At 46.3% G+C, this 14,713-nt stretch overlaps 2 protein-coding genes across 2 annotated transcripts; both read left to right on the top strand.

Moving 5' to 3' along the window:
* Positions 1 to 1,916: 1,916 nt before the first annotated feature.
* On the top strand, positions 1,917 to 3,197 carry LOC147576112 (uncharacterized). Its single transcript, XM_086679463.1, has 3 exons — positions 1,917 to 1,978; positions 2,194 to 2,676; positions 2,806 to 3,197. Exons 1-3 carry the CDS (start codon positions 1,917 to 1,919, stop codon positions 3,173 to 3,175), a joined length of 915 nt encoding a protein of 304 aa, XP_086535589.1. The 3' UTR covers positions 3,176 to 3,197.
* Positions 3,198 to 3,325: 128 nt separating this feature from the next.
* SLC25A28 (solute carrier family 25 member 28) lies at positions 3,326 to 13,433 on the top strand. Its single transcript, XM_025918229.2, has 4 exons — positions 3,326 to 3,862; positions 10,045 to 10,273; positions 11,345 to 11,401; positions 12,574 to 13,433. The coding sequence occupies exons 1-4, from the start codon at positions 3,572 to 3,574 to the stop codon at positions 13,089 to 13,091; spliced, it is 1,095 nt and encodes a 364-aa protein (XP_025774014.1). The 5' UTR covers positions 3,326 to 3,571; the 3' UTR covers positions 13,092 to 13,433.
* The last annotated feature ends 1,280 nt before the right edge of the window (positions 13,434 to 14,713 follow it).

Here is a 14,713-nt window from a genome sequence, read left to right as displayed (position 1 = left end):
TGCTATTCAAAGTGTGCTCCAGGGTCTGATGGCATCAGCATCACCTGGGAACTTGTAAGAAACGCAGAATCCCTGTCCCCACTAGAGAATTATAATCTGCATTTTAACAAATTCTTCGGGTGACTAATATCACAGTAAAGTCTGAGCGGTGGCACTGGGCTAGATTATGCTATGGTGTGGAATAATCCCAAAATCTGTTTTAAAGACAAAGATTATTTCTTACTCATGCTGAAAGCCCATCTGAGGGGAAGGGGGTAGCAAGTAAGTGACTTTGCTTCATCATCCTTACTGGGGCACCAGGCTGATGGAGCCTTCTAAACATCACCAGTCATGTGGCAGGGAAGTTCATATGTGGCTCTCACACTTCTCTCATATTTCCTTGGTCAAAGCAAATCCACTGTTATGCATAAGCCATGCCTATCTTTAAGGAGGTGGGAAGAGCAATCCTTACCATGTACCTGGAAGGATGGGAATCCCAGAGGTGAAGCCCCTGAAGCCAGGGAATCCCAGAGGTAGAACATTCAAAGGTTCTTGCAGTATAGATGTGAAGGTATCAGATACTGGGAAAATGAATCAAAAGGAAGGAAAAAGAAAGCAAAAATGCTTCAGAATATTTCTAAAGGATAGCTACAGAAGACCTCCAGCTTTAGAAAAGGAACATTTAGGAGGAATTGGTTGGAGTGGGACGTGGAAGGGGCTAAGTTTGGAATGAACATGCCAAGTCAGATATTAAGGTGGATGTTCACCCTCTGCCTATCTCCCCAATCTCATCCTGTGTCACCTCCCCTTTCTCTCACCATGTTCCAGCCACACTCACCTTTGTTCCTTCATGCACCAACCTTGTTCTCACCGCAGGGTTATTGTACCTACTGTTTCTTCTGGAATGCTCTTTTCTGGGTTTGTCATTTAGAACTTATCATGGTGTCATCCCCTCAGAAAGGCCTTTCCCAGTCCAACAAACGTAGCCACCTAGTCACACTTTATCACACCTATTTCAGTATCAGAATCATACCTAGAGTTAACTGGTATTTTTGTCTATCACCCTCCCCTCATTAAAAAAGTAAGCTTCATGAGGGGCGCATGGGTGGCTCAGTCCGTTGAGCATCTGACTTCGGCTCAGGTCATGATCCCACGGCCTGTGGGTTTGAGCCCCGCATCAGGTTCTGTGCTGACAGCTCAGAGCCTGGAGCCTGCTTCACATTCTGTGTCTCCCTCTCTCTCTGCCCCTCTCCCACTCACACACTGTCTCTCTTAAAAATAAATAAACATTAAAAAAAAAGAAAGAAAGAAAAAGTAAGCTCCATGCGAACTCCATGGACTGTGACCTGGGTCACCAGCTTCAAGTACAGAGCTGGCACTCAATAAATATTTACTGAATGTTCACATGGAAATTTTAGTTAAGAAGTATGCAATGAAAGAAATATAAGTCCAATGAGAAAAGCAGGTTTGGAATGGTAAGGTTCTCTAAGGTAGTGAAGATGAACAAGAAGCATTAAACCTTTAGGAATGTTCTCCTTCAGTCGGTAGAAAAGTGTCAGAGACTGAGGAGTCTAAAACGTAGAATAAAGTGGCTCCTAATGAGGAAAAAAATTTCAGTGAGGGATGGGTTATTGAGGCCACGAGGGAATAAGAAAAAGGCCATTGCATTTGGAAAGGTCATTTGTGACTACCGAATTAAGGAGTAAAAATGTAGGGCTGAAGGAGAAAAAGGACATAGCAGGCATAACTCATTACTGGAGTAGTTTGGCAGTAAAGAGAATTAGTACTCTAGCAGGATTGAGTGGTTTTCTTTTTGTGAGTCCTATTCATTTTTCAAGGGAAGTGAGCTAGAGAAGGGGAAAGATGTAGAAGAGGGGTTCTTAACCTGAAGTTCATGGACCTCTAGAAGTGGAGGGGCGAAGAGGATTTGTAGCTTCATGATTTTCCAAAAGGTGGAGACCCTAAGGTTAATAACCATTGCTGAGGAGAGACAGAATAGGTGAGTAAAACAAAGTTAAAAACAAAAACTCCCAGAGGCCCAGAGAAGGGCTAGCTTCAGAGAAAAAAAGGACAATCTCTTCCTTAAAGCAAAGCTATAACCAGATGGGAAAGTTCACAATTGCATCACCATCTCAGCAAAACAGGTAGAAAGACTGAGCTGGAACCAGTGGGAGGCTTGTACAAACACGCCCCAGAGAAGGGATACTGAAGAAGCAGGGCAGACGGAGGAGCGGGGAAAGCTCCTGCGTTCACTCAGACTAGCCAGCAGCCCTCGTGTAGCTCCCGCGCAGCAGCGTCGCCCAGGAAGTGGTGCTCGAGGCTGGGGCTCGCTGGCATTGTCCTTCACCTGAGAGCGCCCCTCTTAAACCCCGGCGGACCCGCCCGGGAGGGAGAGCGGTCTTATCACAAAAGGCAGTCACCACCAGGCAGCGGTGGTCATCAGCGCGTCAGCTTCGGGGAAAGTGGTACGTCCGAGCTTCTCCACAGCCGCCGTACTTTCCGTGCTTGTTGCGGCAAGCTGTCTCCAGACCCGCCTCTCCGCCTGTCGTCATCTCTGAATCATCCCGCCCCATTTCGACATCTCTCTTCCCTCCCTCCAGCTCTCGGCTCGGCGCAGGACCCAGCGACAGCGGGCCCCGAGGAACTCATTCATTCAACAACTGCGGGGTTTACAGGGCGACTTCGGGTGCAAGCCTGGTGAGGCGCGCTAGGGCCTGAGGAGCACAGGGCCTTCGGGAGTCGGCTCACGAGCTGCACGAGACGGTGTGGGGGGCATCGCTCCAGATGCGACCAGTCTAACGAGCCGCCGCCCGCTTGTCGCAACAGCTTCCCGGAACGGCCCGCGGGCCGCGCCAGGGGATACCCGGCTCAAGCTGGCTCCACCTCACGCCGGCCTGAGATCCCGCGGGAACAGAGCTCTCGGGCCAAGGCCGCCTGCACGCGACCCGCGCATCCCGGGATTTGGGGCGGGCGCTCGAACGCAGATCCTAACGGCATCCGTCAGCGGTTTGACCTTGAAGGCCTGGCACCACGCCCCAACCACCCCAGAGGGTACCGCCTGGAGCTCCACAGGCGCCAGTCTGGGGCCCAAATCCGGCCTCTCTCGCCCCTGAGCTCTTCGCTCTCTTCCGGTAGCCAATCGGATCCCGACGTGATGAGGGCCAATGGCCGCGGTCAAAGTATCAAGAGTGGTTGAGCCTATCAAAGTTCAGCCTTAAGTTTCTCCCGCCCTCCAGAAAAGTCGGAGGGCGGGTTGATCTTACATGTTGGCCAATCAATAGCCAATAAACAAGAAGCTTCCAAGATCAAAGGGGAAGGGGTGGAACCTAAGCGGTAGCAGCGCCACGGGGTGGAGGAATGACAGGCCACTTCTCTAATACCACACACATTTTTTTCCTACGAAAGCAAAGGGGCGGGGATAACTTGGCAGCTGCACCAATGGCTGGCTGAAGGGCGTGTCCGCGGGCCAAGCGGGAGCCGGAGGCCCCGGGCTCTCTGGGCCGCGCCTGAGGCGGACGCGACGGGGCCGGGGGGCGGTGGCGGCAGTGGCGGCAGCGGCGGCGAGGGTGGGCGCCGCAGCTGGCCCGGGTGGATGGAGTTGGAGGGGCGGGGTGCTGGCGGTGTGGCGGGGAGGTCGGCGGCTGGGCCGGGGCGGAGCCCCGGGGAGTCGGCGCTGCTGGACGGGTGGCTGCAGCGGGGCGTGGGCCGGGGGGCCGGCGGCGGGGAGGCCGGGGCCTGCAGGCCCCCGGTACGGCAGGATCCGGACTCCGGCCCGGACTACGAGGCGCTGCCGGCTGGAGCCACTGTCACCACGCACATGGTGGCGGGCGCCGTGGCAGGGATCCTGGAGCACTGCGTGATGTATCCCATCGACTGCGTCAAGGTGAGACCTGGACCGGCTCTGAATCCGACCTGGGGCTGACCCGACCCCTGGGTCCTGTCCCGAGCCAGGATCCTGGCCGAGAGCCGGAGCCGACATGGGTTTCTTCCTGGCTCCTGCCACCACCACACGATTCGACCGATACGCCATGCAAGCAAGGTCCCGACTGGGAATTGAACCCAGTCAGGAACCAGGACCCATTTCTAACCGTCAGTGAGATCTGAATCGGGACTGTGGAAAGAAAATCTGTCAGCCAAAGTCTGGATCCTAGACGGGACTAAACAGGAATAGGGTGGGATGGGATGGAACAGGTAAGTGCTACTAATTTGATTACGGTGAAGACAACTGGGGTGAATCAGACTCCGAATAGGATCTTAATGCCTTGAAGATGCTCTCTGGGCGAGTGCTTTTACAAGAAACTTGCTGTGTCTTCCCTTAACAGTGTTGGGGCAAGAACGGAAATCTGAAATGTCTCGGCTAGATAAATGATTTACTTACTAACTCTTAAGCCATGAATGATTGGAAATCATTGTGCAGTCAGAATTCATAGCTCCAGACTGGAAATGATTTGGGAAAACCCATGTTCAGGAAAAGGTTTCGGTTTCTCTGTGCAGCAAGCATGACACCCCACCTATTTCCTGAACATGAAAACTAAACTGGGATTAGGATTTTGTATGGGGGCACATAGGCCCCCAAACGAGAGATGAACCTGACAGTGTGTTTCTTTAGCCACCTGAATTTGACAAAAAGGGGAAAGTTGCCTAGAAGGGAAGCATGATTTTGAAAAGCAGATGTAAGTGTGAAGAAAATGAAATAGGATTAACATGAAGGCATGATTCCTGTGAAAGTAAAAACTAATGGCAACCACAACCAAGCAGACTGATTAGTGGGTACAGATGTCAGGTGCTTCTGAAGAAAGCTAGGTGAAGAGGGAACAGATTGTTCTTTACAGTTAATCTTGTGCATTAGGAAAGGTACCAACCTCTAAAAGTGAGGACTAAATTGAATGAGAAGTAAATTCAAGGGGGCTGTTGAAATAAACGTATTGAGAAAGAGAGTGGTACCTCCTTTACATATCAGGAGTAATAGTCCAAACAGTATTCTCACAGCTCTTTGACGTGTGTTTTCTCCTCAAATTAGACAAATGTTACATATTCAAAAGGAGAGAGTACTGAGTTGGGAAATACAAAGTCTATCTCTTCTGCTTCTTCCTGATTCTGGTACTATCACATGTTTTCATAAGTAGTGTGGATGAGGAAATGGGGAAAGTACTCATTAAGCTTTGTGAATGACATTGAGTTGATAGGAGTTTTCTAGTGCACTGCAAAGCAGCTCCTACCAGTGGCCATCCCTATTGAAACTGGTAAATGAACTTGGTTAAAATGGATATTTGAACTTTACCCTTGTCAGTTGGGAGGAATAGAAATAAAAAGTAAAATCTTTGCAAAAGAAGTAAAAGGATGGTTAATGCTCTAACAGTATTAAAATGTAAAATGGGCAAGTACAAATAAAAAAGATTCAGACATTTATGTAATAAAGTCTAGGTTGAATGTGAGTTGTTAATGCTATATATCCGAAAGTTAATGTGATCAAACTGCAAAGTAAAGTAACCTCCCTATACTAAGAATGTGAGCAGAGAGCAGGAGCTAGCAGGGTCTAGGGTGCTATGTTTCAGGATGGGTATCAAATGAAAACTAGATCAAGGAAAGCAATGAAAATTATTTAATGACTTGAAAAATACAATGTAATAATGTGATTGACTTAGGAATATTAATATAACTTGTCAACTGAAGTGTTGTCCTATTACCTTGGTAGGCTATCTCCTTACTCCATGTATTTACATAATGCTATTGTTGCTGTAAACATTTTATAAATTTCTTTGTTAGAAATCCCTCTAGAATATTTGGGTGTATATCCTTAAAGAGGGCAGACCTTTGTCCTGTCACAAGATGTGGTCGATTTTTTAGTAACAGACCATTCAGAATCAAAAATGGTAGATAAGGTGGGAGATCAAAATGGGTAATACTGATTGGAGTCAGGGAGAAGGTGGGAGCAGAAAGCAAGGAGCCTGGTTTATTCTTGAGGCTGACAAACCCACTGAGGAAACACTTCTGAAAGAGGAGTTCCAGAAATATTTTGCATAATCACAGCACTGGTGGAATAAGTTACTTCTAGCCTTCCAAGCTGTTTTGAAGAACAGTTCTTACTCATTTACATAAGCTTTGAAATTTGTGTTTTAAAAAAGTCCTATAACATTATAGTTATGCCTTAAAGCCCTATATTAAAAAATTAATTATTTGACCTGGAGGAAAAAAATGCTCAAGAGTCTTCAAAAATACAAAAGCTTATTTTAGAAGAACCATATTCATTTGTCATTAAATGCTGGGATTTAAATGACTAGAGGGAACAACTAGGTGAGACCAGTAGGATTTAGTGTCGCTAGGATGTTAAACATTGTTGTACAGATATGAAAGTAAAATTCAAATCTCTTCCTTCAGAAAGGCCTTCCCAGTTCACTTGTCCCAGGGTTTCCCAGTTCCTCTTTTACCATAAATGGTGGTGGAGAAGAAGAGCAGCCCAACCATCCCTAAGACTAGAAGCAGGTATCTGTGTTGGAGCCAAAACAGCAACCACAGTGTTTGCAAATGAAAGTTGACATTGCCTCTTGGCATGCAAGCCTGTGCTACCCAGCCACTTCTCAGGGTCAAGTTGATTTAAAATATCCTTGGGAGGAACCTAGCATAACCTTGCCAGGCCATAGTTATTCAGCCAACTATTTACATGGTCATAATAGGGAGGTTTGGGAGCCCAAACATATCCAGTTTTCCATTTCTGGACCTCAGAGGCAAACATCAGACTTTATCTATAGGGATAGGCTCTGCAACCAAAGCAGTCAGAACTCTTCTCAAAATCATCAAAGTACCCTCTTGTCACCAACGTGCTGCTATTTGGCTCTGTAATCGTGACAAAGGGAAATAAATCTTTGCCAAACTCCAGATGTAAATGGTATCTATACACATTCACCAATGAAAGGTTAGGAAATGGAAACGTTGGCTTATTTGACTTTCTTGTATCTAATAATAATTATTCAGTAAATGTCAACTCTTCTTGTTTGCCAAACACTAACTGATGTGCCTTACATACATTTATCCGTTTAATCCTTGAAGCATTTTCATGAAGTACACACCATTTTCATTATTTTACACAACAAGAAAAGGAAGCAAGTTAGGTGGCACAGTCATGATTTGACCCCAGTCAGGCTCTCGGGCCTTCCATACAGCCTCCCCAAAGTAGATTTCCAGAGCCAAGCAAGGCACAGAGTTTCCCAATAGTGCTCAGTCCTAAATGTGAACTTCAGATTGATAGCCGGACATAAAAAATCATTATAGCCAAAGAGAAACTTGAAAGTGAAATAGGAGCACCTGGGTGGCTCAGTTGGTTAAGCATCCGACCCTTGATTTCGGCTCAGGTCACAGTCTTACAGTTCGTGAGTTCGAGCCCCACATTGGGCTGTGCACTGACAGTGTGGAGCCCCCTGGGGATTCTCTGTCTCCCTCTCTCTCTGCCCCTCCCCACTCACTCTCTGTCTCTCAAAAATAAACATTAAAAACAATAAAGTGAAAACAAGAAATACAAAAATGAAACCTGATTTATTAGTGGCTAAGGACCAGTTAGTTGCCCATGCATATTTGTGAAATGACATACACAAGAGACAACACTCCCATGATCTATACATTCTAAGATATAAACACATATTTCCTAGAATCATGTTTGAAGACAATAAAAAGCCTTATATTTGTAGTACTTCATAAATTACCAATGGCTTTTACATGCCCTGACTCTTCAAATCCCCATAATAGCTCCATTAGCCATTCTTAGTCTCATGTTGTAGATGACAACACTGAAACTCAGGTTAAGTGACATATCCAAGGCCACACATCTAGCAAAGCTGGGGCTCAAACTCAGGCTTTCTGACTGAAATGTGGCTTGTTTTTTGCCAAACCATTTAGCTATTAGTTTATTTGGCTTTTCTTCAAAGCTAGTGGTTTTTATATTAAAGGCTATTCATAAATTCTTAGAGATTTGATCTTTCTCCAAAAGAAAGATTTATTGGCCCACAAATTTGGGGAGCTGTATTCATTTCTGTATTTGGCATAGCTTATGCTTGGTTCCTCTCCATAAGGGTGTAAGTAGAATCGTGAATTAGAGTTAGGGGTATGTATGATATGTTCAAAGTAACTTACAGTCCAGGTTTCTCTTGGGGGTGAAACGTTCCACATCTCTGAGGCCAGACCTTTCAAGGCTGGTTGTCCAGATAATGCCAGTGACTTCAGCAGAGCAGTACAGCTTCTGAACATTCTCCCTATGCAAGAACAGTTTCGAACAAACCAATGGAAACACATAATTGTTAAGCCACCAGGATCAGTTTATCTTTATCAGCAGCCACAGCCAGCAAAGACCTGTAGTCGCTGAATAACTCCTCTGATGGATTTTATACCCCATGAGTGATGGGAAAGATCTGTAAACACATGCTTTATTGGAACTATATGGGTTTCTTTTTTTGAGAAGTAGAATGAATGTGTCAAGTTGTAATAAGTGGTAACTGTATTTCTGATTGCATTTACAGTAATTAACCTTTTAACTTTCCAGTTCTTTGTTGGTAGCAGACAAGAGAAAATAACTAGAGGAATGTGGATTGCTTACAGCTAACTAGGACCTGTTGATCTGGTTAGTTTTTTTTTCCCTCATGCTTTTGACAAGAGACAATACTCTTGGATTGCAGTTGGCCAAAAGGAAGGTTCAAGCTTTTAAATCCAGATTGAACCAGTAATTGGAATGAAGTAGGAATTTAAAATTTTTTTTTTTCAAGGTTTATTTATTTTTTGGGACAGAGAGAGACAGAGCATGAATGGGGGAGGGGCAGAGAGAGAGGGAGACACAGAATCAGAAACAGGCTCCAGGCTCTGAGCCATCAGCCCAGAGCCTGACGCGGGGCTCGAACTCACGGACCGCGATATTGTGACCTGGCTGAAGTCGGATGCTTAACCGACTGCGCCACCCAGGCGCCCCGGAATGAAGTAGGAATTTAAACTATACTTGGGCATAAATTGCCCTTCTGGCTCACTAATAGTCTGCTTCTTACTTTGTGAATTGGTGCAGACACAGCTAAGATTCATTCGTTCATTTATTCATTCATTCAACAAACAAATCTTGAGTGCTTACTTTGTTCCAGGCACTGGACATTGATTTTATAGTGTTAGTCTCCATGCCATCTTAATCTTGAAATGGATCAACAGACAAGAGTTTTTCATTGGGAGACAAACCTCCCTCTGAGGGTCTGTGATTTGGTGAATATTTCAAAAAGATTCATTTCCCAAATCCCAACCAGACTTTGTCCAGGAACATTATACAAAGTGTCTACCATGTGCTTTTGTCCCAATCATTGAATCCTCTGGAAATTCCATGGATTCTGTTTCACAGAGACTGATTTAATTTGATGCCAGTTTGGGGATTCATTCAGTTTTGATTAGAAATCTGGGAGCCCCTTCAGTTTTAGAGACAAAGTTAGTTTCCACCTTTCATAGTCTCAAGGCAAATGCTCTTTCCCAGAAATAGAGCAGCATTGATTACAAATGTTACTTCTGCCAAGAGTTTAACCTACAGGCTCAGCTGCCAATGCCAAATAATCCATGAAAGTCAGATAATCATCAAAGATGTAATAAAGGATGAGCCATCGTCTCATTAGTCAGTATAGTGTGTGGTTAGGAAGCAGGCCCAGGATCAACCTTCAGAAATAAGGCATAATGTTGTAGACAGTAAATAGTTGACTTTAGAATCCATTTGTAACGAACTCTTGGCCTGGGTTTATTAAGGCACAAAAGCAACATCTCCTGAAACAGGCTTGATATTTGTTGCTGGGGCTATGAATCATTTCAGAGTTCAAGCATACTTCCTAAGCAGTTATATTCTTGAGAAAAGAATGGTGTTCCCTTCATAGATGACTAGCAAAAGGTCCAAGCCTTGAAAAGGTCAGACATAGATTTGGGAGTAAAACTAGGTGCCAGGTAGCACTCCCGCACATTGGCATGATTCCACAGAGGAGTGTCCCAAGCCTGAGTGCTGAAGTTACAACGTTGAATGAGAAGTTGGCATCACTGACATTGCACTTCTTTCTGTAATTTCAGACCCGGATGCAGAGCCTACAGCCTGACCCAGCCGCCCGCTATCGAAATGTGTTGGAGGCACTCTGGAGGATTATAAGAACAGAGGGGCTGTGGAGACCCATGCGGGGGCTAAACGTCACAGCAACAGGCGCAGGGCCTGCCCATGCCCTCTATTTTGCCTGCTACGAAAAGTTAAAAAAGACATTGAGTGATGTAATCCACCCTGGGGGCAATAGCCATATTGCCAATGGTATTGAGCCTTCCTGTGCTGGTTCCCCCACTTTCTCAACTCTTTGGGCTTTGCTGCTGTCAATGCTTTCCAGTCTCAGCATGGTTTGGAGCTGAAGCTTTGGGCTGGGGTAGGCCAGAGTATAGGGGAGGGACTTCCAAACCTGACGTTCTCAGACAATGGGCTGCTTCAACCCCACCCCTCTTTTGGGGCACCTCACCAAGTGTTACGGTATCTTCCCTTACCTACCAGCTTGACTTCTTTCATCTCCCTGCATCAACTTCTAATGCCCTGGTAATGTGGAGACACACTGAAATACTCCCACTGTATATATCTTGATAATCGGGTGGTGTCCTGCTCCTTGGGGCAGGATCTGAGGTGACCCAGCTGCCCAAGGAAGACATTAATGGAGCCCCAGCTCTTTGCATCACCTTTTCAGGATCCTAACTGACCAGAGGCAGTTTGTGTTGTTGAGGACACGACAAGGCCTCAAGTGAATTGGGGTTGAGCCAAGAGACTTCTGCACAGAAAAACCAGAGGGTTGAAGGTTATGTGAAAGTAAGGGAAGGGACAGCAGCCTGATGCTTGAGGATTGAAAACCAAACTGAGGAAAGTTGAGGGATACGGTGGTTAAGGACCTCAAGGAAAGGTCTAAATGGATAGATGTTAGAGTTTGGAGTTGGAATGGGCAGCATAGGGGCAGCAGGATGACAGGTGAGATGGTGTGGGGCAGATCTGACCACCGCCCCTCATGTTCTCCCTCCACTGGAGGCAGTTGGTGCTGGCATTCCTTGGCTGCAGTGTACCTGCTTCCTGTCTGGGGCATAAAGTGCATTCATTCTCAGAAACGTCTTTATAAAATCTGGGTTGTTTTCTTTGACTCTTCTGGCCTTCCTATTATACATATGGAATGTAGACTGGTAACCTTACTAAGTTGGTGGGAACAAATATCTTCATTTTTCAGAACAGGGGCTCGAGAGCAGTGGGTTCCCTCTCCCTGCTGTTGTTTAGCCTAACCACTCCCTTCACTCTGGTGCCTCAATCAGTTGCCCTTTCTGGCCTCATGTATGGCGATTGTTTTCTCCTTTGCAGGTGCGGCCGGTTGTGTAGCAACATTACTGCATGATGCAGCCATGAATCCAGCAGAAGGTAATGATTCCTCCACCTTTCCCCCTGTGGGCCACTGCACCTGCATCTCTAGGCTTCTCCTTTATTTCTGGTTTGCGGAGGAAAGACAGGGAGCACCCCAGCCATTTTGGTGGGGAAATCCTTTTGTGTTACCGTTTCTTACCAGTAGAGGGCGCCCCCCCCATATTGTCAGTGGGTAGGAGGAGCCCCTTAGGAAGCAAATTCATTGAGCTTTAATTCATCTTTGGGGCTTCCCTGAAAAAAGATATGGCTCTACTTGGCCTATTCCTGGGCCTTCTCAGAAGTCTTCTTTGTAGTGGATTTGATCTCATCTGAAAATTTAACAGAGTATTTCACTTTTCTTCAAAGAGGTAAAGATGGATTTTGACATTTAAAAATCCTGCCATTCTTATTAGAATGAAGATAGTCGAAATAGGAATGAAAGGGTAAATTGTAGAGCTCAGTTCCTGCCCGGCTGCTTGGATCTTGGCTTCTGAGTTGGAGAATGAGGTACTCAAACAAACGTGAAGGGATAGCACAGTTGCCATGCTCTTTAAGCTCCAGCTCTTTACCAGTCTGGGCAAGGCCATGGTGTGGAAAGGGCCCAAGCTAAGCTGAAGATCCAGGGCTCATACCATGTTATCTACTCGAGAGAGTAGATGTTTGGAAACTAAAGCCACAGTCTTCTTGGTTAAGAACTGTGTTTTCTTTCTGGTAGCCCTTCTCCTGAGGAGGATAACCATCCTCATGTCATAAGAGTTGGGTGCTCTGCATACCTGAGGATTGGGATTGTTAGGGCTATCTGTTCATTTTCATGTTCACTGCCACTGAGTCATTTCTTCCCTGGGGTTTTATGAAAGGGTAAGATCATAATAGGTTGGTAATTTTTTCAAGAAAATCTACTGGAGTTTCTAAACCATAGATGTATCTTGTGTGTTCACTGGTTGGTTTTAAAGAAATCCTACTATAAGTCAGTCTTATTTTTTGGCCCTTTATCAACCTTCTTCTATCCCCTTCTCTCAAAAAAGGGAAACTTTAATTTATTAGACTGATAGCTCACTCATACTTTTTTTTTTCCCCTCTCCATTCCAATGGCTGACCCGCTGACTCGGGACTCTGAATCTGGACACTCGTGCTCACCGGTTGATTGCTGGCATCATTTCCTTCCTTCTTCTTGTTGATGGCACTACCAGTGGTCAAGCAGAGGATGCAGATGTACAACTCCCCATACCACCGGGTGACAGACTGTGTACGGGCAGTGTGGCAAAATGAAGGGGCCGGCGCCTTTTATCGTAGCTACACCACCCAGCTAACCATGAATGTTCCCTTCCAAGCCATTCACTTCATGACCTATGAATTCCTGCAGGAGCACTTTAACCCCCAGAGACGGTACAACCCCAGCTCCCACGTTCTCTCTGGAGCCTGTGCAGGAGCCGTAGCTGCCGCTGCCACAACCCCACTGGACGTTTGCAAAACACTGCTCAACACCCAGGAATCCTTGGCTTTGAACTCAAACATCACAGGACATATCACAGGCATGGCTAGTGCCTTCAGGACGGTGTATCAAGTAGGTGGTGTGACCGCCTACTTCCGAGGGGTACAGGCCAGAGTAATTTACCAGATCCCCTCCACAGCCATCGCATGGTCTGTGTATGAGTTCTTCAAATACCTAATCACCAAACGGCAAGAAGAGTGGAGGGCAGGCAAGTGAAGTGAAGTAGCACACGATACAGCCAGGGGTCCAGCACTGCTGCGTCCTGCCTGCTCCAGCCACGTTCTCGGTCTCCTGGCATGCTCCATCTGGCCTTGAGTGGAGGTGGAAGGAAGGTAGAGGGTTCTCCCCAGGCTATTGGTGTTTTGGCTAACACCAGTTCCTGCCAGCCTCCGTTGCCGCCACCTTTCCTTCCAGGCCCTAAGCAAGTGCAGCAAAGCACACCACAGTACCTTTGCTAATAACCTTTCTCCATCCTGGGCCTGATGACCTACTCTAGACTGTTACAGAGGGACAAGCAGCTCATTCCCCTGGTTCCTAATAAAAAGCCTTTAAATTAAATGGTTTCATTGGATTTGTTATGCCAAAGGGGAAGTGAAATGCTTTTAAGTACTCTGACTTGAAGCATCAGTCAAGGGGTCGAAGAGGAAGGTGTGTTGTATATGTCTGCAGTCTGGGTTCTTGCTGGTTTTTATAGTGACTCAAGGCTTTGGAGCCCTACTCCCCCTCGTTTTAGTATTAAGCTCCAAGGAATCTCCCTGATGGCAGGAACAATGGCCTTTGACAGATCCTAGCTAAACAGGTGTTCTTGATCCCCACTCTTGCCTTTTCCAGGGGACAATGGCACAGCACAGAAGAGGCAGACCTCTCTGCTCTCTCAGCTCGGCCTGCCAGAGTAAAACTTGGCACACGGCACTTTGTTTTCTAATGTAGTTGCAGAACAAGAGTTATTTAGTGAAGCTGCAAGACCTAAGGATTATGTGGTAAATAATCGGACCTTTCATTGGGCCTTAAGGCTTTTGCAAAGTACTTTATTTAACGTGTGTGACTATGCTTTGCTCTCACAAGGTCTGTGAAGTAGGCAGTGCAAGCATCACCTCTATTTCACAGGTAAAGACAGCTCAGAGAGGCTGCCTCTTGCCCCAGTTCTCACAGTAAATGCAGAGCTGATACCCCAACCCAGAGCTTTGGCTCTCAGAAGTGGATCTAATTGGGTCTTCTGGCAGATGGGAAATGAGTGGAGCGCACGTACCCCAACCTGCCATCCCCTGAAGAAGCTCCCTCCCGAGGACCACGTAGGCTGTGTCTGCAGACTTGCAGGGATAGGACTTTAACTGCTTTGTGGGTTGGTCTGTTCCCTTTTTTGGATATTACCAGTTAGTAGCAAGTTCTTCAGTGCACAGAGTGGAAATCTACCTCCAAAAAGGTCCATCTGGCATCCTTGTTATGTCATCTGTCATTCATTCATTCACTCATTCATTCATTCATTCATTCAATAACTATTGAGTGTCTGTCAGACGCTGGTGTTGGGGTTATGGTGATAAATAAAACCATCCCAGCCCTCAAGGAGCTTACTGTTTGGAGAGGAAGACAGATGTAAACAGGTACCTGTAAGATAAAATGGCAAGAAACATGCATAAGAATACCCAGCCTGGCCTTGGGTGACTGGGGGTAGCTTCTGGAGGAAGTGACATCTGAGGCGACGCCTGGAAGGCAAATAAACTAAAAGGTGAAGAGAGGAGGGGAAATGTTCTAGAGAAAGACCTGGAGGTAAGGGAGAATAAGAAGTGTCCAGGATCAGCACACAAGGGATTTGGTAGGACTGGCAGTCTGGGCAAGGC

This window comes from Puma concolor, chromosome D2, assembly GCF_028749965.1.
Source record: "Puma concolor isolate L17-30 chromosome D2, mPumCon1.1.hap2, whole genome shotgun sequence".
In the NCBI taxonomy this organism is placed as follows: domain Eukaryota; kingdom Metazoa; phylum Chordata; class Mammalia; order Carnivora; family Felidae; genus Puma; species Puma concolor.
Note: the sequence above shows the minus strand (reverse complement) of the source record. Positions and strands in the feature narration are given on the sequence as shown.

Bases quoted from the DNA above. Each gene is read 5' to 3' on its own strand.
- LOC147576112 (XM_086679463.1), top strand. From the start codon at position 1,917: ATGATTTTCCAAAAGGTGGAGACCCTAAGGTTAATAACCATTGCTGAG. The intron at 1,979-2,193 runs GTGAGTAAAACA...ATACTGAAGAAG, and splicing joins GCTGAGGAGAGACAGAATAG to CAGGGCAGACGGAGGAGCGG. The intron at 2,677-2,805 runs GTGAGGCGCGCT...TTGTCGCAACAG, and splicing joins CGACTTCGGGTGCAAGCCTG to CTTCCCGGAACGGCCCGCGG.
- SLC25A28 (XM_025918229.2), top strand. From the start codon at position 3,572: ATGGAGTTGGAGGGGCGGGGTGCTGGCGGTGTGGCGGGGAGGTCGGCG. The intron at 10,274-11,344 runs GTATTGAGCCTT...TCTCCTTTGCAG, and splicing joins CAATAGCCATATTGCCAATG to GTGCGGCCGGTTGTGTAGCA. The intron at 11,402-12,573 runs GTAATGATTCCT...TGGCACTACCAG, and splicing joins AGCCATGAATCCAGCAGAAG to TGGTCAAGCAGAGGATGCAG.